Raw genomic sequence first — 20,719 nt, 5'->3', positions numbered from 1 at the left:
CTGCCCATAACTCCCTCCTGATGAGAAGATGCTGACTTCTGTCCCTGCTTCCCCAGGACAGACAGCCAACCAAGGTGGGTGAGGGGGTGGGATCTGGTCTCAACCAATGACCTCAGGCCCCCACTGGCTCTGATTCACATTCCACAGAGAAACAAGGCTCCGTGGTCTCCTGAATGGGCAAGACTCCCACCAGTCAGTCCTCAGCCTCTCCCTCTACAAACCACGGGGGGCACAAAGGGGGCTGGGCTCACTCTAGAATACATTCAGCTTCTCAGCATCTAAGGAAGCTCAGCCCCAGTTCAGGCCCCTCCCCCAGGGGTCTCACGAAGAGGTATATTGTTCCTGTATAAAATGTTAGGTTTAAGGAAGCTATGAAGCTGCATGAATGGACTTTGTTGGTGGTGTTCAGTCACTAAGTCGTGTCCATCTCTTTGTGACCCCATGGACTCTAGCACACCAGGCTTTCCTGTCCTTCACTATCTCCCAGAGTTTGCTCAAACTCATGGCCATTGAGTCAATGATGCCATCCAACCAACCCATCCTCTGTCACCCCCCTCACCTCCTGCCCTCAATCTTTCCCAGCATCAGGGTCTTTTCCAATGAGTCAGTTCTTCACATTAAGTGGCCAAAGTTTTGGAACTTCAGCTTCAGCATCAGTCCCTCCAATGAATATTCAGGGTTGGTTTCCTTTAAGATTGACTGGCTTGATCTCCTTGCAGTCCAAGGGACTCTCGAGAATCTTCTCCAGTACCACAGTTCAAAAGCACCAATTCTGTTGGACTTGGCCTTCTTTACGGTCCAACTCTCACATCCATACAAGACTACTGGGAAAACCATAGCTTTGACTACATGGAACGAACTTAATGGACTATATGGAATGGACTTAAACTCGGGTAAATATAGAGCTCCTAATGCTAGCCTCACAAAGGAATCCTCTCCTCACATTTTCTTTGCTTCTTTCCTTCTCTCTTTTTAGCAAGGCTAAATTGACTAAAATAATTTCACTGCATTGAGAATGGCAATTTTTAGACAAACAAGACTCATCCATTTTTGACAAGACTAAAATGCTTGAAAAGCCTGTAAAATGAATTTTTTATTTTTATTATTTTATTATTATATTTCTCAGATATTTGAATTTGAAACCCCAGATCATATTTGTTTTGTGAACAAATATTTTACTACCTTTGCTGATTCTCCTACTTCCTGGCCTGTTGGCTTGAGAGAAGTGAATGTCAATTAGATTAACAGGAAGGCAGCAGAAAAGGAGGGTGAGGGAGACACTCCCATACCCACCAAATTGTCTGCTCCCCCAGGACAGAATTAATGCTCTTCCTTCCACAAGTTGCAAAAGCAAACAAAGCAAAACAAAATCTTTTTCTCTCTCTGTCTCTCTCTCATTCACTCACACACTTTACACCATAATAACAGTGAGACTCACCTGATCCTGAATTGCACGTTTTAACAGAGGTAGACCCATGGTAAATGTCACTCTCTGAAATGTCAAAGTTCTCATTTCATCCAGACTCAAATCATACCTGTGACAAATGGATACAAAATAGGTGTTAAGACCTTGAATTGACCGTGAATGGAGCCTGTGGACCCAGGGATCTGATAGGACAGACATCTTTTCTGGGTCTCCCTAGCTCTTGTTTGATACTGTGCTTCAAAAGCAGCCAATGTGTGTGTGACACAGGCTGAGTGGTCAATACAGGGGGTCAAATGGAAAGAAAGGAAGGTTTCGTATTTGCAGGGTAGGAACAGAAATGCAGACTTAGAGATGGACGTGTGGACGGGGTGGGGGGCGCGGAGAGGGGAGGGTGGGATGAACTGGGAGGTTGGGACTGACATGCATACACTCCCATGGATAAGACAAAGGACTAGTGGAAACCTCCTCTATCGCACAGGGAGCTCAGTCCAGTGCTCTGTGGTGACTTAGAGGATTGGGGTTGGGGGGAAGTGGGAGGGAGCCTCAAAAGAGAGAGGACATATTTATGCTTACAGCTGATTCACACTACTGTACAGCTGAAATTAACACAGCATAGTAAAGCAATTATCCTCCAATGAGAAAGATGATTTTCTGGAATTCCCTTGCTTTCTCCATGATCCAGTGAATTCTGGCAATTTGATCTCTGGTTCCTCTGCCTTTTCTAAACCCAGCTTGTACATCTGAAAGTTCATATACTGCTGAAGTCTAGCTTGAAGGATTTTGAGCATAATCTTGCTAGCATGTAAATTAAAGGATACATATTCCAAAATGTTTTAACTTATTTTGACCTGTACACTTAAATATAACCACTAGATGGCGCTTGTTCTTCACTTCAACAGCCACCCCAAGGAATTACTATTTAACAAAGATAGCAAAGCTGCATGAAAAAAATCTTAGAATCTGTCCTCCTGAAAGCTTGAACATTTGCTTATCATAATATGAATGTCTAAATTCCTAATGCTTTTCAAGTAAAAAGGAAACTATCTCTGTGATGGAAAAGTCAGGGTTTCAGGAACATCTCAAGCTCTCCCATGAAACATACATATTTGTTTGTGCATTTTCTGTTTTTAAATATCAATCTCTACACTTAGCAATCTTAGTCTTTCTGTTTGTTCTTGTGCTCAGTCATGTCAGACTCTGTGACCCCATGGACTGAGGCCCACCAGGCTCCTCTGTCCACAGAATTTTCCGGCAAGAATACTGGAATGGGTTGCCATTTCTTACTTCAGGGCATCTTTCTGACCCAGGGATTGAACTCTCATCTCTTGCATCTCCTGCAGGGCAGGTGGATTCTTTATCACTGCACCCCTTGGGAAGCTTTGTTATGCAAACAGTATTTAGCATTTAAGGTGGCCTACTAAGATTACTGGGCTTCCCAGGGGGCGCAGTGGTACAAAGAATCAGTGAAGGAGACTGGGGTTCAATCCCTGGGTCAGGAAGATGCCCTGGAGGAGGAAATGGCAACCCACTCCAGTATTCTTTCCTGGAAAATTCCAGGGACAGAGGAGCCTGGCAGGAGACACTCCATGGGGTCACAAAGAGTCAGACGGACTCAGCACACATACACACACAAGGTATAAATCATAAATAACAATGGTTTTTGGTATTTTAACAGATACAGTTTCTCTTTTCTGTCTTCTTGGGTCTGTAAGATATGAAGATTTGGCAAATATTTTTATGTCTGTGCCGTAAGTGGCAGAGAGAGGTCCTATGGAATTAAGAGGCCTGGCAGGTCCTGGGTAGACGGCATGAGAGTTGAGAGTAAGAGCTGGGACTCGTACGCTGGGCAGCTCCTTGAGGACAGCTGTTGGGGTGGCGATGGGGCGCAGAGAGGGCCGGCTCTACTCCCAACAGCCCCACCGTCTGACTTATCTACTGGTGGTCTGTGTAGGACTTAGCTTTTTAAAACATGGTTCCATTATTAACAACAAGCTTGAAAACCTCTGAGCTAGGATCATTACAGGCAAGAACAAAAGCAAAAGACAGGAGCTTCATTTTTCCTGAGTCGTGTAGGGAATCAGCATCCAGCAAAAGTATTAATAAGACAATGCAATGGCACCCCACTCCAGTACTGTTGCCTGGAAAATCCCATGGACGGAGGAGCCTGGTGGGCTGCAGTCCATGGGGTCGCTGAGGGTCGGACACAACTGAGCAACTTCACTTTCACTTTTCACTTTCATGCATTGGAGAAGGAAATGGCAACCCACTCTGGTGTTCTTGCCTGGAGAATCCCAGGGATGGGGGAGCCTAGTGGGCTGCCGTCTATGGGGTCACACAGAGTCGGACACGACTGAAGTGACTTGGCGGCAGCAGCAGCCTCACTGGGAAGTTCCACATGTGGAATTAGGACCAAACTATAAGATACTAATTTAAAAAACTGAATCATAAATACCTAACAGAGAGGCTGAAATAAAAAACACTGATAATATCAAGTGTTAAGAAGACAAAGAGTAGCTGGATCTCTCGTTCACTAGTAGTGGGAATTTTGAAAAAAATGCTATAGCCTCTCTGGAAAAGTTTAACAGTGTCAGTGTTATGAAGTCAATCCTAAAGGAAATCAACCCTGAATATTCACTGGAAGGACAGATGTTGAAGCTCCAATACTTTGGCGACCTGATGAGAAGCGCTGAGTCATGGAAAAGATCCTGATGCTGAGAAAGATTGAGGAGAGGAGGAGAAGGGAATGACAGAAGAGATGGTTGGATGGCATCATGAATTCAATCACCATGAGTCTGAGCAAACTCCAGGAGATAGTGCAGGACAGGGAAGCCTGGCGTGCTGCAGCTGATGGGGTCGAAAAGAGTCGGACACAACTTAGTGACCGAACGACAAGAACGTGAAGTTAAACACACACTTGAGTTTACAGCTCAGCTCAAATACTCACTCCTGGGTATTTACCAGAGAGAAATGAAAGCCTCCATTCACGCAAACAATTGTACATGCATGTTTATAGCAACTTTATTTGTAATCACCAAAGACAGACATAAATCCAAATGTCCCTCGATTAGGGAACAGATAAACTGTGGTGCGTTCATACAGTAGAGCACTACACAGCAATACAAAGGAGTGAACGACTGATACACATGACCACCGCGACGATCTCCAAGCACTGTGTTGAGTGAAAAGAAGCCAACCTCAGGACTTCCCTGGTGGTCCAGTGGTTAAGACTCTGCCCTCCCAGTGCAAGGGGCCCAGGTTCAACCACTGCTCAGAGAGCTAGACCCCCAGTGCACATCTAAGAGTTTGAATGCTGCAACTAAAACCCCCACACGCCACAATGGAGATCAAAGGTCCCATGTGCCGAGACTAAGATCGAGCCAGCCAAACACATAAATAAACATTCTTTTAAAAATTCTTGTAGAAGAATGTTCGTATCAACTTTATTCATAAGAGCCCCAAACTGGAAAGCATCCAGACAGCCATCATTCATTAACAGAATTGATAAATTATGATCTAGTTGTAAAATGGAATATTACCTAGCAATGAAAAGGAATGTACTATGTACGTGCTTCTCTGTCCATGGGATTTCCCAGACAAGAATACTGCGGTGGGGAGCCATTCCCTTCTCCAAGGGATCTACCCGATCCAGGGATCGAACCTGGGTGTCCTGCATTGCAGGTAGATTCTTTACCGCTGAGCCACCAGGGAAGCCCAAGGAATGCACTCCTGATACGTATAAATGGCGTGTATTAATCTAGAAAACATTGTTTTGGACTCTCTGGGATCTCTCGCTCTGGAAAGCCAGCAACCATGATGTGGACACTCAAGCAGCCTGATAGAAAAGTCCACCTGGGAAGATGCTGAGGCCTCCAGCCAACTAGCCATGTGAGCGCCCCACCTCTGAGGCAGCTCTGCCAGCCCCAGCCAAACCTTTATACACCTTCAGCCCCAACCAACACCCTACATGCAACGTCAGGGAAGACCCAGCTAAGACGCTGTGAAATTCCTCACCCACAGAAAGTGCTGCTAAGCTTAGAGGTAATTTGCTATGCAATTACCTATCAATAGATAGGGAATACACATGGCATCATCAAATACACTCACACACACACACACACACACACACACACACAACTGATGGGCATAAACTAGTATCTTATAAGCATTTTAATAATATGTAATACACCAAGAACAAAGCAACAGTCATAAAATTATAGCCTAATGAATTATCACAAAGATTACACCCACCTGTATAATCCCCAGCCAACAGCACATCAGCTGACTCCCTCCGTGGTCTCTCTCTTGAGCATGCCCTCTCTCCTGCCCATGCTAGCTGCCCTCCTGACCTGTAATGCCATGGATTATTTTTGACCACTTTTGAATATTAAGGAAATGGGATTAGTCACAATGTCCTCTCTTGTGTCTGGCTTCTCTCACTCAACATGGCTAATAAGATTCCTCCTAAGTGTCTATTGTAGCTGTGGTTCATGCATTTTCATTGCTTTATGGGATTAAATTGAATTATTATACCACAAAAAATATGCCGTGTGAACACACTGTAAGATTCCATTTCTATTAAATTCTGAAACAAACAAAACCAAAACACAGCAGGAACAAAAGCAGAAGAGTGGTTGTCTCTTGGAGGGCAGGGCAGAGGTGGGCAGGGCATGAGAGGGGCACGGGGGAGCTTTCCAGGGTGGTTGTCTCTTGGAGGGCAGGGCAGAGGTGGGCAGGGCATGAGAGGGGCACGGGGGAGCTTTCCAGGGTGGTTGTCTCTTGGAGGTGGGGAGGGCATGAAAGGGGCACCGGGAGCTTTCCAGGGTGGTTGTCTCTTGGAGGGCAGGGCAGAGGTGGGCAGGGCATGAGAGGGGCACAGGGAGCTTTCCAGGGTGACAGTGTTGTTGTTGTTCAATCACAAAGTCGTGTCCGAGTCTGCAATGCCATGGACTGCCTCACGCCAGGCTTCCCTGTCCTTCACCATCTCCCAGAGCTTGCTCAAACGCATCTCCATCGAGTCGGTAGTGCCATCCAACCATCTCATCCTCTGTCATCCCCTTCTCCTTCCTGCCCTCAATCTTTCCCAGCATCAGGGTCTTTTCCAATGAGTCAGCTCTTCACATCAGATGGCCTGAACTTCAGCTTGATAGTAATGTTCTCTACTTTGATAGAGGCTTGAGTTACCTGGGTGAACGCATTTGCCAAAATTCTGAGAGTGTACACTTAATAATTTTGTATTTCATTGTACTTTACAGCAAAATTAAAAAATCCAAGCCACACTGACAGGATGTATACGATGGTGTGATGTGAAATGATGTGACTGGTGTGATGTGATGTGATGTGATGTGATGCGATACGATAGTATCATATCAAATCATGTGACATGACGAGAAGGGCACTCCCCCTCACACACTTTCCCGAAACTCATAACCTCAGCCTAAAGGTGAGAAAAACACCAGACAAGCCCGGAGTGAGGGACATTCAACATAATATCTGACCCAAACTTTTCAAAAGTGTCAAGGTTATGAAAAACAGGGAAAGAAAGAGGAATTGTCACAGCCCAGAAGAGACCAAGGAGCTATGACAATGAAGCACATAATGTCCTGGAAGAGAGAGGCCGCCAGGGGGAAACGATGAAACCCAAGCAGTCCAGGATTGAGTCCACAGCAACGCCCCAAGGCTGTCTTCTTCATTTCGGCAAACGTGCCGTGGTTCTGTAGAATGTTAACAGGGGAAACCTGTATCTTCAACTTTCCTATCAATTGAAAAGTATTTCAAAATTAAAAGTCCATTTTAAAAAGAGACAAGTGTTAGGAAGAGAGCATATATGAAAAAAGAAGGGATCAGTTCAGTTCAGTCGCTCAGTCGTGTCCGACTCTTTGCGACCCCATGAATTGCAGCACGCCAGGCCTCCCTGTCCATCACCAACTCCCAGAGTTCACTCAAAATCATGTCCATCGAGTCAGTGATGCCATCCAGCCATCTCATCCTCTGTCGTCCCCTTCTCCTTCTGCCCCCAATCCCTCCCAGCATCAGAGTCTTTTCCAATGAGACAAGTCTTTGCATGAGGTGGCCAAAGTATTGGAGTTTCAGCTTCAGCATCAGTCCTTCCAAAGAACACCCAGGACTGATCTCCTTTAGAATGGACTGGTTGGACCTCCTTGCAGTCCAAGGGACTCTCAAGAGGCTTCTCCAACACCACAGTTCAAAAGCATCAATTCTTCGGTGCTCAGCTTTCTTCACAGTCCACCTCTCACATCCATACATGACCACTGGAAAAACCATAGCCTTGACTAGAATCTTTGTTGGCAAAGTAATATCTCTGCTTTTGAATATGCTATCTAGGTTGGTCATAACTTTCCTTCCAAGGAGTAAACATCTTTTAATTTCATGGCTGCAGTCACCATCTGCAGTGATTTTGAAGCCCAAAAAAGAAAGTCTGACACTGTTTCCACTGTTTCCCCATCTATTTCCCATGAAGTGATGGGACCGGATGCCATGATCTTCGTTTTCTGAATGTTGAGCTTTAAGCCAACATTTTCACTCTCCTCTTTCACTTTCATCAAGAGACTTTTAGTTCCTCTTCACTTTCTGCCATAAGGGTGCTGTCATCTGCATATCTGAGGTTATTGATATTTCTTCAGGCAATCTTGATACATACATGTATATATGTGTGTGTATATATATATATATATATATATATATGAGTGATTCATTTTGCTGTTCAGTAGAAGCTAACATCGGAGAAGGCAATGGCAACCCACTCCAGTACTCTTGCCTAGAAAATCCCATGGATGGAGGAGCCTGGTAGGCTGCAGTCCATGGGGTCACTACGAGTCGGATGCAACTGAGTGACTTCACTTTCACTTTTCACTTTCACACAATGGAGAAGGCAATGGCAACCCACTCCAGTGTTCTTGCCTGGAGAATCCCAGGGACGGCATAGCCTGGTGGGCTGCCGTCTATGGGGTCGCACAGAGTCGGACATGACTGAAGCGACTTAGCAGCAGCAGCACCAGAAGCTAACATTATGGCAACCCACTCCAGTACTCTTGCCTGGAGAATCCCGGGGACAGAGGAGCCTGGTGGGCTGCTGTCCTTGGGGTCGCACAGAGTCAGACACAACTGTAGTGACTTAGCATGCATGCATGCATTGGAGAAGGAAATGGCAACCCACTCCAGTGTTCTTGCCTGGAGAATCCCAGGGACAGGGGAGCCTGGTGGGCTGCCACCTATGGGGTCGCACAGAGTTGGACACGACTGAGTGACTTCCCTTTCACTTTTCACTTTCATGCATTGGGGAAGGAAATGGCAACCCACTCCAGTGTTCTTGCCTGGAGAATCCCAGGGACAGAGGAGCCTGGTGGGCTGCCGTCCTTGGGGTCACACAGAGTTGGACACGACTGAAGTGACTTAGCAGCAGCAGCAGCAGCAGCTAACACAACATTGTAAAGCAACTAGACTTTAATAAAAATTAATTTTAAAATAGAATAAAAAGAGACAAGCAAGACAACACCACCACCAAAAAAAGATCTTGGTGTTTTAAACACATATACACACACAAATCATTTTTTAGAAGCAGTGGTGGGTGTTTTTCTTCACTCCAAATCAAAATCAGTTTTGGTCTAAGGGAAACCACACCTTCAGATACCTAATTTGAATGCTCATGACAAAGGACATCCCTGGTGCCTGGCCTTTGATCACCATGTGTCTCCATGCAACACAGACATTCTAGAATGAAAAACTAACAAGAACTTGAAAACAAACCCTGGTTTCCCAGCATTGCTCTGCTCCAGTAATCCACGCCTTTAACCTGGTCTCTTTGGCAATCTGCTTCTGGAGACACCTCCAGCTCAGCCCTGAACAAACTCCCTCTTCTCTCTGAAAATAGCAAGAATCAAAAATGCTTCATCTTGGAGAAATCAAAAGCTTTCCAGACAAGCAAAAGCTAAGAGAATTTAGCACTACCAAACAGGCTTTACAACAAATGCTGAAGGAAATTCTCTAGACAGGAAACACAAGAGAAGGAAAAGACCTACAGAAAACAAACCCAAAACAATTAAGAAAATTGTAATAGGATCATACATATCGATAATCACCTTACATGTACATGGATTAAATGCACCAACCAAAAAACACAGACTGGCTAGGCAGATGAAAACATGTGCATGTATGCACTTCCACTTACCACATCACTCTGCTTGACTCCCTAAATTATATGTAATTATTTTATATTGTTAAGTTACTCATGTTCCCATTATGGCTTGCAATTGTAATTATCTTTTATTTTTTGTCTGGCTGATAAAAATATCACTCCAACTGATATTCATCTTTCCCTATTGTCAAAAAAAAAACGTTCTATTAAAAATCGAGGTGTACCCCACTGCGAGCACACAGGACCCCCCAGAGGCAGCCAGCACAGGGCCCATCCGCCTTCTAGCAAACATCGTGATCACAACTCGACCTCCGACCCCCAAACCTCGGCACCACCCCGTGAACCCCACACACAGCCTGGTGAATGAGTAGACGGTGAATGAAAAAGAAACTGTTGAATCATCTTGCGGTAACTGTCAAAGGCTGAAGGCCTGGAGCCAGCAGGCACCTGAGAAGATGCAAAGGGGGTGGTTTCTAAGTGCTGCGGTTTAATATAGGCCGTGAAGTTCCCTCAACTGGGAAGATGTCCAAAAGTTCGTTCTGACGTTTGCATAACATCTTATGAAAAAACCCGAATGAACTTCTGACCAACCCAATACCTTGGCTGATGAGCAAAGTACAGAGGTTGCAGGTGGGAAAAAAAGGCTATGAATATTGAGAGGAAAGGGAAGAAGAGGAAGGAAAGTCCTTCCTTGAAGACAAAAACCTCACAGGAATTCCTGAAGGAGGCAGTTCTAGACCCCATCCTTGCATCCTGGGCCCCCACCAAATGACCGAGGAACCGAGTGACCGAGTAACCGATGGAAGGGAACCTCCCCCTCCATCCTGGCTTTTCCCCTTCCTTCCTGAGCTTTTGCTAAAGCGCCTGCTCCATCTCAACGCTCAAAAGAAGCCAGGCCAGTTCCCACGCTCAAAGGGCTTGGAGTCCAGCATGGAAGTCAAAGCAAGAGGAAGAGGGGCCCTGCAGGCAGTTCACCTGTTATCATCAGACCTCAAGTGGCTGGATGGGCGTTCCCTCCCGGGGATGGCCTGGTGGTTTTCTGGAATGGAGAGCTTTGGGTTTAGCAATTACCTTTACTTGGCTCGGTCGGGAGGAGCTGAGAGAAGGCAGAGCAGCGAGCACCCAGTGGCTGTGCCGGGTAGGCTGAGGAGTGGGGTGTCTGTGGGCAGAGAGAGGAAGTCCCGGGGAGGGAGGGAGTGGGAGGGGAGGGAAGGAGGAAAGGGGAGGAAGGTGAGCAGGAAGGGAGCCAACGGGGAGGCAGTGCTGAGGGAGCGGGGGACAGGAACAGACACAGCCTCGCAAGATGAAAATACAAGCTGTCACCAGACTCAGGCATGTCTGTCATTAGGTGAAGGCACATGGTGCAGACTGCTGCCGGCTCTTCCTCCCCCACCAGGATCCCGGGGACGCTGTGTCAGCCCCGCCCGAGGGCGGCTTCTGATTGGTCCAGGTCACCACCCCATCTCAATCTCCAGGATGGTGATTGGCTGAGAAATGAGGCTTGAAGCTTCAAACAAGGGGGGTTACTTTTTAGGGTTCATGCGAGAGGTGCTGATGGGAGTGGCCCCTGTTATTGTTCAGTCGCTCAGTTGTGTCTGACTCTTTGTGACCCCACGGACTGCAGCACACCAGGCTTTCCTGTCCTTCACTGTCTCCCAGAGCTTGCTCAAACTCATGTCCACTGTGTCAGTGATGCCATCCAACCATCTCATCCTCTGTCGTCCCCTTCTCCCAATCTGTCTTGCCCAGCATCAGGGTCTGTTCCAATGAGTCGGGTCTTTTCCAATGAGGCAGCTCTTTGCATCAGGTGGCCAAAGTATTGGAGCTTTAGCTTCGGCATCAGTCCTTCCAATGAATAATCGGGGTTGATTTCCTTTAGGATTGGTTTAATTTCCTTGCTGTCCAAAGGACTCTCAAGATTCTTCTCCAGCATCAGTCTGAAAACACCAATTCTTTGGCACTCAGCCTTCTTTTTGGCCCCTGAGAGATTAGCTAAGAAAGCAAGGACAGGTTTGTGGCCAACAGGTCAGGGTCTTGGAGGCTGCCCAGCCCCACGGCCTACAAGTACAATCAGGCCTGACTCCCTCCTGAGGTCATACTCTGACCACAGGATGCTGGTGTCTGCTGGCTTATGGGGCTCCTTGTATCCAATTGCAGTGATACCTTTGGTGACTCAAAGGATGTCTTTGGAGCAACCTTGTGTGCGTGTGTGCTACATGCTCAGTTGTGTCTGATTCTTTGCGACCCCAAGGACTGTAACCCACCAGGCTTCTCGGTCCATGTGATTTCACAAGCAAGAATACTCGAGTGGGTTGCCATTTCCTTCCCCAGGGGATCTTCCTGACCCAGGAGTCCAACCTGCATCTCCTGCATTGGCAGGTGGATTCTTCACCACTGTCCACGTGAATATTGTTGTCATCATTCAGTTGCTAAGTTGTGTCCAACTTTTGCAACCCCATAGACTGCAGCACACCAGGCTTCCCTGTCCTTCACTATCTCCCGGAGTTTGCTCAGATTCATGTCCATTGAGTTGGTGATGCTATCCAAAGATCTCATTCTCTGCTGCCCTTTTCTCCTTTGCCTTCAAATCTTTCCCAGCATCAGGGTCTTTTTCTGAACATTACTGTACACAAACTCACAGTAGAAGATCTAGAGAGAAAATCCATCATTTTCAACCATAGATCCATTCACCGAGTGTGTAGGAGGCACCCTTAGTGAGTTAAACATGCATAGGAGCCAGGGTCCCCTGCTGGACCCTGAGAGCTACCTGCCCACCTACCTGTCCATTTACAGGTAAATGGGAACTTGGAAAATGGCCACAGAGCTTCCCTCAGGGGCCAATGATCCCCTGGACTTCAGGGCCTGGGGTCCCCAAAGGGCCAAGTGGAGATAAACACTCTGCCATGGCTGCCATGAGGGGTTGGGGGGAGATCCTGGGCTTCTAGGGTCTCCCATGATGTCTAAGTTCTTACAATAAGCCCATGTGTGAATGTTCAATCACTCAGGCATGTCTACCTCTTTGTGAGCCCATGGACTAGAGCCCACTAGGCTCCTCTGTCTGTGGAATCCTCCAGGTAAGAATACTGGTGTGGGTTGCCATTTCCTTCTCCAGGGGATCTTCCTGACCAGCCACGGATTGAACCTGCATCTCCTATATCTCCTGCATTGGCAGGAAAATTCTTTACCGCTGTGCCACCTGGGAAAGCCCCACAATAAGCCAGCAGATAGTGTCAAAGAAACAGAGGTTTGCACGTGGTCCATAGAGCTGTTGCTATGAAGAGAAGGGTGAGTAATCATTAATCAGCAGTGCCGTCTCCTTTTGTCACAGTCAGGATCCCCCTTGTCACAGTCACAGCTATGTAAGAATCAGTCTCTGCTCCTGGAATCAACCCACCAGCAAAGCATCACTCACGGAGAGAGGACCGAGTCCAGATGTTGTCACTTGGACATCATTGTAAAGCAGAGGATGGACAGAAGGGAACCTAGAAAGACAAGGGATGCTACTGAAACTCAGTGCAACAAGGTAAATAAGAATAAAAACATATCCACACCGACAAGCAGTCACAGAAGAATCTCAGCTCTCTAGGAGGGAGAGAAGGGGGCAGAGAATTGTGGGGGGACCCCCCCAAGAACAGCATCAGTTCTGAGATCTCCAGACACAGTCAGAATGACCTCGGTTCGAAAATATGCCTGCTTCCCTCCAAAGTCGCAGCCCCTCTGAGGCAGCAAGCAATGAGTATCCATGACCCTAGCCTCTCTACACAGACATTGGTTTCCTTCATGCAAAACACTCTTTTGGAATCAGCAACTCTGCCCAGAAAAGCCAAGGTATTGCCCAACTTCAGATCCAACTCACGGCCAGAGGAACATGGAAGAAACTTAACAGGCAGCACTAAGTGCCCTATTCAAGGTGAGAACGCCTGACCTGGCTTCCGAGGTGCCCTTCCCAGACATCCTTCACTCCCTGCAGTGACCCAGGGGCTCAGGAGGAAGCCAAGGAGGGGTGCCCAGCACCGTCTGTCCCACACGGGCTCTTCCTTTCCTGGGCCACATCACCCCACTCTGTCTTTAGCAGGCTCCCACTCCCACCCCGACCCACGTTCTGCTGGGTGACCCAGCCCAGTGGCATGTCAAGAAAAGGCAACAGCAGTGGCCAGATGGGCCAGTGAGGGTGGCCTGGACCAGGCCAGAAGCCAAGAAGAGCCCCTCTCTTCCAGCCTGGCTGCTGAGCACTGGGACACGCACCCAAAGCTCCGAAGGCCACAAGGCGGCCAAGGCTCATCTGGACGTGAGGCAAGCAGAGCCAAGGACTCCCGCCAGTGTCACCCCAGTTCCTGCCTTTCAGCCTCCGCACCCGAAACCAAGGTAAGCTGTGTTTGTCTGTCTCTGTAACTGAAACTAAAGTGAAATAAAAGCAAACTAACTGGGGTGCTTCTGGTTAAGAACCACAAGTTTGGTTGAAACCCAACTCACAGTGGCCTGAACCATAAAGGGGACTTACTGCTTCATGGAACTGGGGATGAGGAACACAACGCGGGCTTCAGAGCACATGGGCTCTGTGGCTTAACCCTGTTATCAGAATGTGGAGGCTCTCCACTTTGCCTCTTTGAGTCATTTCCTCCTAGGGCTGGCTTCCCTGTTGGTGAGAAAACGGCTGCACGCCTGTCAGCCTCACGTTCAGACTCCACTCTATCCAAAATGAGAAGGTCTGCCCATCCAACAGGTCTCTCAGACAAGCAAGGAAGCATCTTTTCCTGGACCCCTCAGAAACCTCCCTTCCTATTTCATTGGCTGAAATCAGATCATGTGACGATTCCTGCACCAGCTTGAGGACTCACACTGTGGTAACCCCAATCCCTGGGTCGGGAAGATCCCCTGGAGGAGGGCATGGCAACTGACTCCAGTATTCTTGCCTGGAGAATCCCATGGACAGAGGAGCCCAGTGGGCTACAGTCCATGGGATCACAAAGAGTCTGACACAACTGAGCAAGTAATACAAATGAGGAAGCCAAAAATGGCTTCTGCACAATCTTCTCTAAGGAAATTTCTCACGTTAAATTAGTATGCAGAGTTTATTGACTGTAATTCAAATCCTGCAGATCCCACCTCTATACTCTCTCTCTCCTCTCCTCTCTAAAGAAAAGGAAGATAGGACTATGCCCTTTTTGTTTAAGGATTTTTTAATATGAACCATTTTAAAGTCTTTATTGAATTTGTCACAATATTGCTTCTGTTTTATGTTTTGGTTTTTTGGCCACAAGACATGTGCGATCTTGGCTCCCTGACCAGGGATCACACCTGCACCCCCTGCACTGGGAGGCGAGGTCCTAACCGCTGGACCACCGGGGAGTCCCAGACTCTGCCCTCCATAGGGCTCCCCTGGTGGCTCACATGGTAAAGAATCCGCCTCCAAGGTCGGAGACCTGGGTTCAGTCCCTGGGTCGGGGAGGTCCCCTGGGGGAGGGCACGGCAACCCACTCCACAGAGGAGCCTGGCGGGCTACAGTCCGTGGGGGTCACAAAGAGTCAGACACGACTGAGTGACTAAGCACACTAGCGTGCCCTTCATAAACTTCATTATCATCACCTCTGAGAGTCAGATGAACAATCAAATGTAAAAAGCACGTAGCCAACTGCACTCCTGGAGTAGAGCCCTGTGAGGGGGAAGCGGGACCACTGAACCCCTGACCTTTTCCTGGCACGAGTGTCAGTACCTTTCTCTAGATCTCTCTTTCTCTCAGTCTCTCTTGGTCACTGCCTGTCTTTCTTTCTGCCAGTATCCTGAGGAGGCACTCTTGGTTATTAACAGCTCATTTTTTTTTTCTTCCAACTGTTGGTCCAACCAGAAAACAATTCTGCCTTTTACAACCATAATTGGGAGGTAACACAGTCTGAATCATCATCTTAAAACTGTGATAAACACCTTCATCCAGTCAGAGAAGCAGCCAGTAACCAAAACCCACACCCATGTGTCCCCGCCCCATCTCTCAGCCCTCGCCTGCCAACCCTTTTAAACCTTGGTTTAGCATTCCTTTACTTTCATTTTATAGAGTTTCTCACATATCCAGGTATGTCTAAAGAGTGTGTGCTCAGTTGCTAAGCTGTGTCTGACTTTGTGACCCTGTGGACTGCAGCTCGCCAGGTTCCCAGGCCCAAAAGGGATTTTCCGGGCAAGAATACTGGAGTGGGTTGTTGTTTCCTCCTCCAGTGGTCTAAAGAGTTATACTGTTAGCACAATTTATGCTAACTTTATTTTTAAAAAAAGGGGGGTGGGAATCAGCACCCCAACATTCATAATAGCACTACGCACAGTAGTCTGGACACCAAAGCAACCAAAGTGTCCATCAACAGATGAATGGATAGAGAAGATGCGGGACATATACACATATGGATATATATGGACGGATTTGGAAATTATCATACTAAGTGAAGTAAGTCAAAAAGAGAAAGGCAAATATCATGTGATATCACTTACTAAACAAAGACAGACCCACAGATACAGAAAAGAAATTTATGGTTGCCAAAGAAGAAAAGGGATAAGAAAAGGATACATTAGAAGTTTGGGATTAACAGATACAAACTACTATATATAAAACGCATAAACAACAAGGCCCTACGATGTAGCACAGGGACCTGTGTTCAATCTCTTGTAATAAACCATTATGAAAAAAATATATATATATATATATATATGTTACTTGCTGCACACCAGTAACTAACACAACACTGCAAACCAACTCTACTTCAATAAGGAAAAACACCCTAGTCTTTAGCAAGGTTGACACTCATAAACAATATCACTGTCCATACTCGCTATACTGTGCCATCTGTCGGTCACAAGTTTGTCCCTTTAAACAACATCCCTCTTATTCCTCCTACCACCAGTCCCTGCTAAGCACAATTCTATTCTGTTTTTACGAGGTCACAGCTTTTTAAAATGTCATACAGAAGAGGAGCTTAGTTTTCTAATCAGCCTAAAGTCACATATGGAGGAGCCCAGCTCACCAACCATCCTTTCAGGCACCCGGGCTTATCACCTGTCCTTCATTCTCTGTACACCCATCCTCAGGGACTGCTGCTGCTAAGTCACTTCAGCCGTGTCCAACTCTGTGAGACCCCATAGACGGCAGCCCACCAGGCTCCCCCGTCTCTGGGATTCTCCAGACAGGAACACTGGAGTGGGTTGCCATTTCCTTCTCCAATGCATGAAAGTGAAAAGTGAAAGTGAAGTCGCTCAGTTGTGTCTGACTCTTAGTGACCCTGTGGAGTGCAGCCTACCAGGCTCCTCCGTCCATGGGATTTTCCAGGCAAGAGTATTGGAGTGGGGTGCCATTGCCTTCTCCGCCTCAGGGACTAACACTGACCAAAACAGAACACTAATGCTAACCTGCCTTGGAAAGGAAGGTTCTCTCTGATCAAGAAAGTCTGGGACCAAGAACCCTGCTTGTTTACAAACCAGCATTTACTCACATTACTCACTTCACTCCTGTTTTTAACAAACACCCAAGGTTGACTAGACACTTAGCAAAAGCCTCAAACACGAAAAACAGAGGTCAAAAGTACAAAGGGGGAGAAAAGGAACTCAAGAAACAGAGACAAGGCAGAAAATAGAAAGAAACATCTCAGAACTTACCATCAAGTATTCCCAAGAAATAAGAGATTTGGCAACCAGAAAACAAGAACAGATGCTCTAGAAAAGGAACAAGGGACTTAGAGAAACTTCAAAAATTATGACAGTAGTTATCTTAAATGACTCAAGAGAAGTTGGAAGATAAAGTTGAGAAAGTCTGCCAAGAGAAAAAATGAAAAGGTAAAGAGATGAAAAACAAGAAAGAAAAGATCAGGAAACTAGAAGACAAGCCCCAGAGGTCTGACATCTGAATCAGAGTTCAGATAAGACAGCCGTGCAAATAGTTGAAGAACAGTAGTTTCCAGATTACAAGAGCCCCTGGCATGCCCCCAGCAATGAAGGAGAAAGAGACCACCATCAAGTCACGACACAGTAAAATGCCATAAGCAAAAGTGAAAGTGAAGTCGCTCAGGCGTGTCCGACTCTTTGGGACCCCATGGACTGTAGCCTACCAGGCTCCTCTGTCCATGGGATTTTCCAGGCAAGAGTACTGGAGCGGATTGCCATTTCCTTCTCCAGGGGATCTTCCCGACCCAGGGATCGAACCCGTGTCTCCCGCATTGTAGACAGGCGCTTTATCGTCTGAGCCACCAGGGAAGTCCATGGCCATAAAGCCTGTGCTAAACACAAAGTCCTAGAAACTTCCAGGTGGGAGGAAGAAAAGTCATATCTTTACACACTAAAACGCCAAGGTGCAGAGGGTGGCTGGTTCCTTAATAACAATGTTGGATATTTAAAGGCATGATGACTTTAAAATTCTGGGGGAAATTTTATTCCCAGTCTAGAATTCTACACCTACACAAATATTCAGCCAATTTTGAGAGTAAATATTTTCAGACGTGAAGATCTGAAAAAGTTAATTCTCTGGTATCCCTTCTCAAGAAGCTATCACATGAGAGAGTGTCCTGGCTCTCTATGGCTATGGCTAATAACATACCCCAAAACGTAGTGGCTTAAAACGGTTCAGTGTCACTCTGCCTCCTGCTCTGTCGGGAACTTGGACACACAGAATCAAGTATTAATAGAGATGGCCTGTGAGCTCCTCACAGGCCTGGGGTCCCAGCTTAGATGACATGAACAGCTGGGAGCTGGAGCAGTCAGGAATGGCCAGCATCGCTCTATGGGGCATCTCTTCAAGGACCAGCTTGGGCTTCCTCGCAGCATGGCAGCCACAGGCTGGTGCAGAACTTTCCACACGGAAGCCAGGGCCTCAGGAGACAGAAGCAGAAGGTGCCGGTCACAGTCACTCAGAGCTGAGCCTAGACACTGGTGCCCTGTCACTCCAACCATACCCGTGGGCCAGAGCAGTCCCCGAGCCACCCAGACTCAGGGGAGGGGACACAGAAGCACCCTTCTCAACGGGAATGACGCTCAAGAGTCTGTGGCCACCTCTAATCCTCCACAAAGAGCGACCAAGAAAGAGAAGGCCTGGGAAAACAAAAGCTTCACTTTAAAGGAGATGCAAAGGAAGCTCCCCAGGTGGCCGGGAAGACAATGGTAAAGCCCGTCCAGCTGAAGCCCCTGAGGGGGACCTCCTGAATGGATCTGTCCACAGGGAGGGAAGGGAACGCATATACATGACAGCTTTGACCAAACCGTTGTTTTGTTGTTGTTTAGTTGCTAAGTCATGTCCAGCTCTTTGCGACCCCATAGACTGTAGCTCACCAGGCTCCTTTGTCCATGGGATTCTCCAGGCAAGAATACTGGAGTGGGTTGCCATTTCCTTCTCCAAGGGGATCTTCCTGACCCAGGGCTTGAACCTGCAAGTCTCCTGCACTGCAGGCAGGTTCTTTAGCACTCAGCCACCAGGGAAGCCCTTGACCAAACTGAGAGGACTGTAACTCTTGTCTAGAAGTGCACAGGCCAGTGAGTGACCATTTTATACAAAACTAAGCAAATGAATAAAGGTAGAAATTGTTATCCCAAGAGAACACCAAAAGTTGTCAAAGAAAGGAAATGAAATATGTTACGCTGTGGGGCATGGCAGGGAATAACACACATAGTCACAGCAGTGTGAACCCTGTATACCAATGTAAGTCCACATGGGGATGCACTGATTGGTGGGAATAAGGAAAGAAAGTGGGCAGCCATGGGGATCTTCATTCTCTATGCTACTAAGTCAATGCATGGGCTTCCCCAGTGGCTCAGACAATAAAGAATCTGCCTGCAATGCAGGAGACCGGGTTTAATCCCTGCATCAGGAAGATCCCCTGGAGAAGAGACTGGCTACCCACTCCAGTATTCTTGCCTGGGAAATCCCATAGACAGAGGAGCCTGATGGGCTACAGTCCATGGGCTTTCAAAGAGTCAGACACGACTGAGCGACTAACACACACACACACAAATCACTGTATAATCAGGAAGTAGCTCTGTTTATGACTGTTTTAAAAGAAAATAGATGTAAATGACATAAGAATCCCCCAAAAGACGTGAAAGTGTTTGCCAGTGAGAAAAGGGAATGAGAGGGGAAGGGGTGGAATAGGGGCAAATAGTTTTCACTCCAAACCTCATAGTGTCTCTTTTGTATTAAGTGGGTTCATACATTGTATTATGAAAATAAAAATAAATTTTAAAAGAGAAAGCTGGAACACATAGTATGATTCTGTTTATCCAAAAAAAATGTTCACATGTATATGTGAACTCATAGAAAAATAGGGAAAGTAGGGAAAACAAACTCTACAACACTCAAGTGTTCAAAGTGGTTGGAGGACCAAATGCTATCAACATATGAATGGATAAACAAAATGTGATGTATCCATCTGATGAAGTACTGCTGTTGTTCGGTTGCTCAGTCGTGTCCAGCTCTGCGACCCCATGGACTGCAGCACACCAGGCTTCCCTGTCCCTCACTATCTCCCTGAGTTTCACAAACTCATGTCCATCCAGTCAGTAATGCCATCCAACCGTCTCATCCTCTGTAGCCCCCTTCTCCTCTTGCCCTCAGTCTTTCCCAGTACAAAGAAATAGAGGACAACAACAGAATGGGAATGACTAGAGATCTCCTCCAAAAAAATTGGAGATGTCAAAGGAACATTTCACGCAAAGGTGGGCACAGTAAAGGATGATGGAGTATTATCCAACGTTAAAAAGGAGATCCTGTCACCTGTTGCAACATGAAGGACATTCTGCTAAGTGAAAAAAGCCAGACACAAAAGGACAATGATTGTATGATTCCACTTATATGACATAACTAGAGTAGTTTAGAGACAGAAAGTAGAACTGTGGTTGCCAGTGGCTGTGGGGAGGAAGGAAGAGCGAATTAATGTTTAACGGGTACAGAGTTTCGGACTTCGAGGATGCCAGAGTTCCGAGATGGATGGCGGCGATGGCTGCACAGTACCGCAGATGTACTTCGTGCCACTGTGCACTCAGTTCTAGTGAGCTGGGTGAGCCTGGAGCCTGTGGCACAAAGGGAAGTCAGAAAGAGCAGAACAAACGTTGTCTATAAACACATACATGTGGAATCTAGAAAAATGGTACAGATGAATCTATTTGCAGGCAGGGCAGGAACA

General features: G+C 46.9%; 1 protein-coding gene across 3 annotated transcripts in view; it reads right to left on the bottom strand.

The window, feature by feature from the left end:
- ACOXL (acyl-CoA oxidase like) overlaps positions 1-20,719 on the bottom strand; it is a 329,296-nt gene that overhangs the window by 302,324 nt on the left and 6,253 nt on the right. For 2 of the 3 annotated variants that reach the window (XM_070380058.1, XM_070380059.1), the window contains exon 2: positions 1,439-1,535. In XM_070380058.1, the coding sequence (XP_070236159.1) occupies positions 1,439-1,535 (97 nt within the window). Of the gene's footprint in view, positions 1-1,438; positions 1,536-10,649; positions 10,958-20,719 lie in introns of those variants that run through there. The other variant, XM_070380060.1, reaches the window with a different exon arrangement.

This window comes from Bos mutus, chromosome 11 (genome assembly GCF_027580195.1).
Source record: "Bos mutus isolate GX-2022 chromosome 11, NWIPB_WYAK_1.1, whole genome shotgun sequence".
Classification (NCBI taxonomy): domain Eukaryota; kingdom Metazoa; phylum Chordata; class Mammalia; order Artiodactyla; family Bovidae; genus Bos; species Bos mutus.
This window is presented reverse-complemented; position numbering and strand designations above follow the sequence as displayed.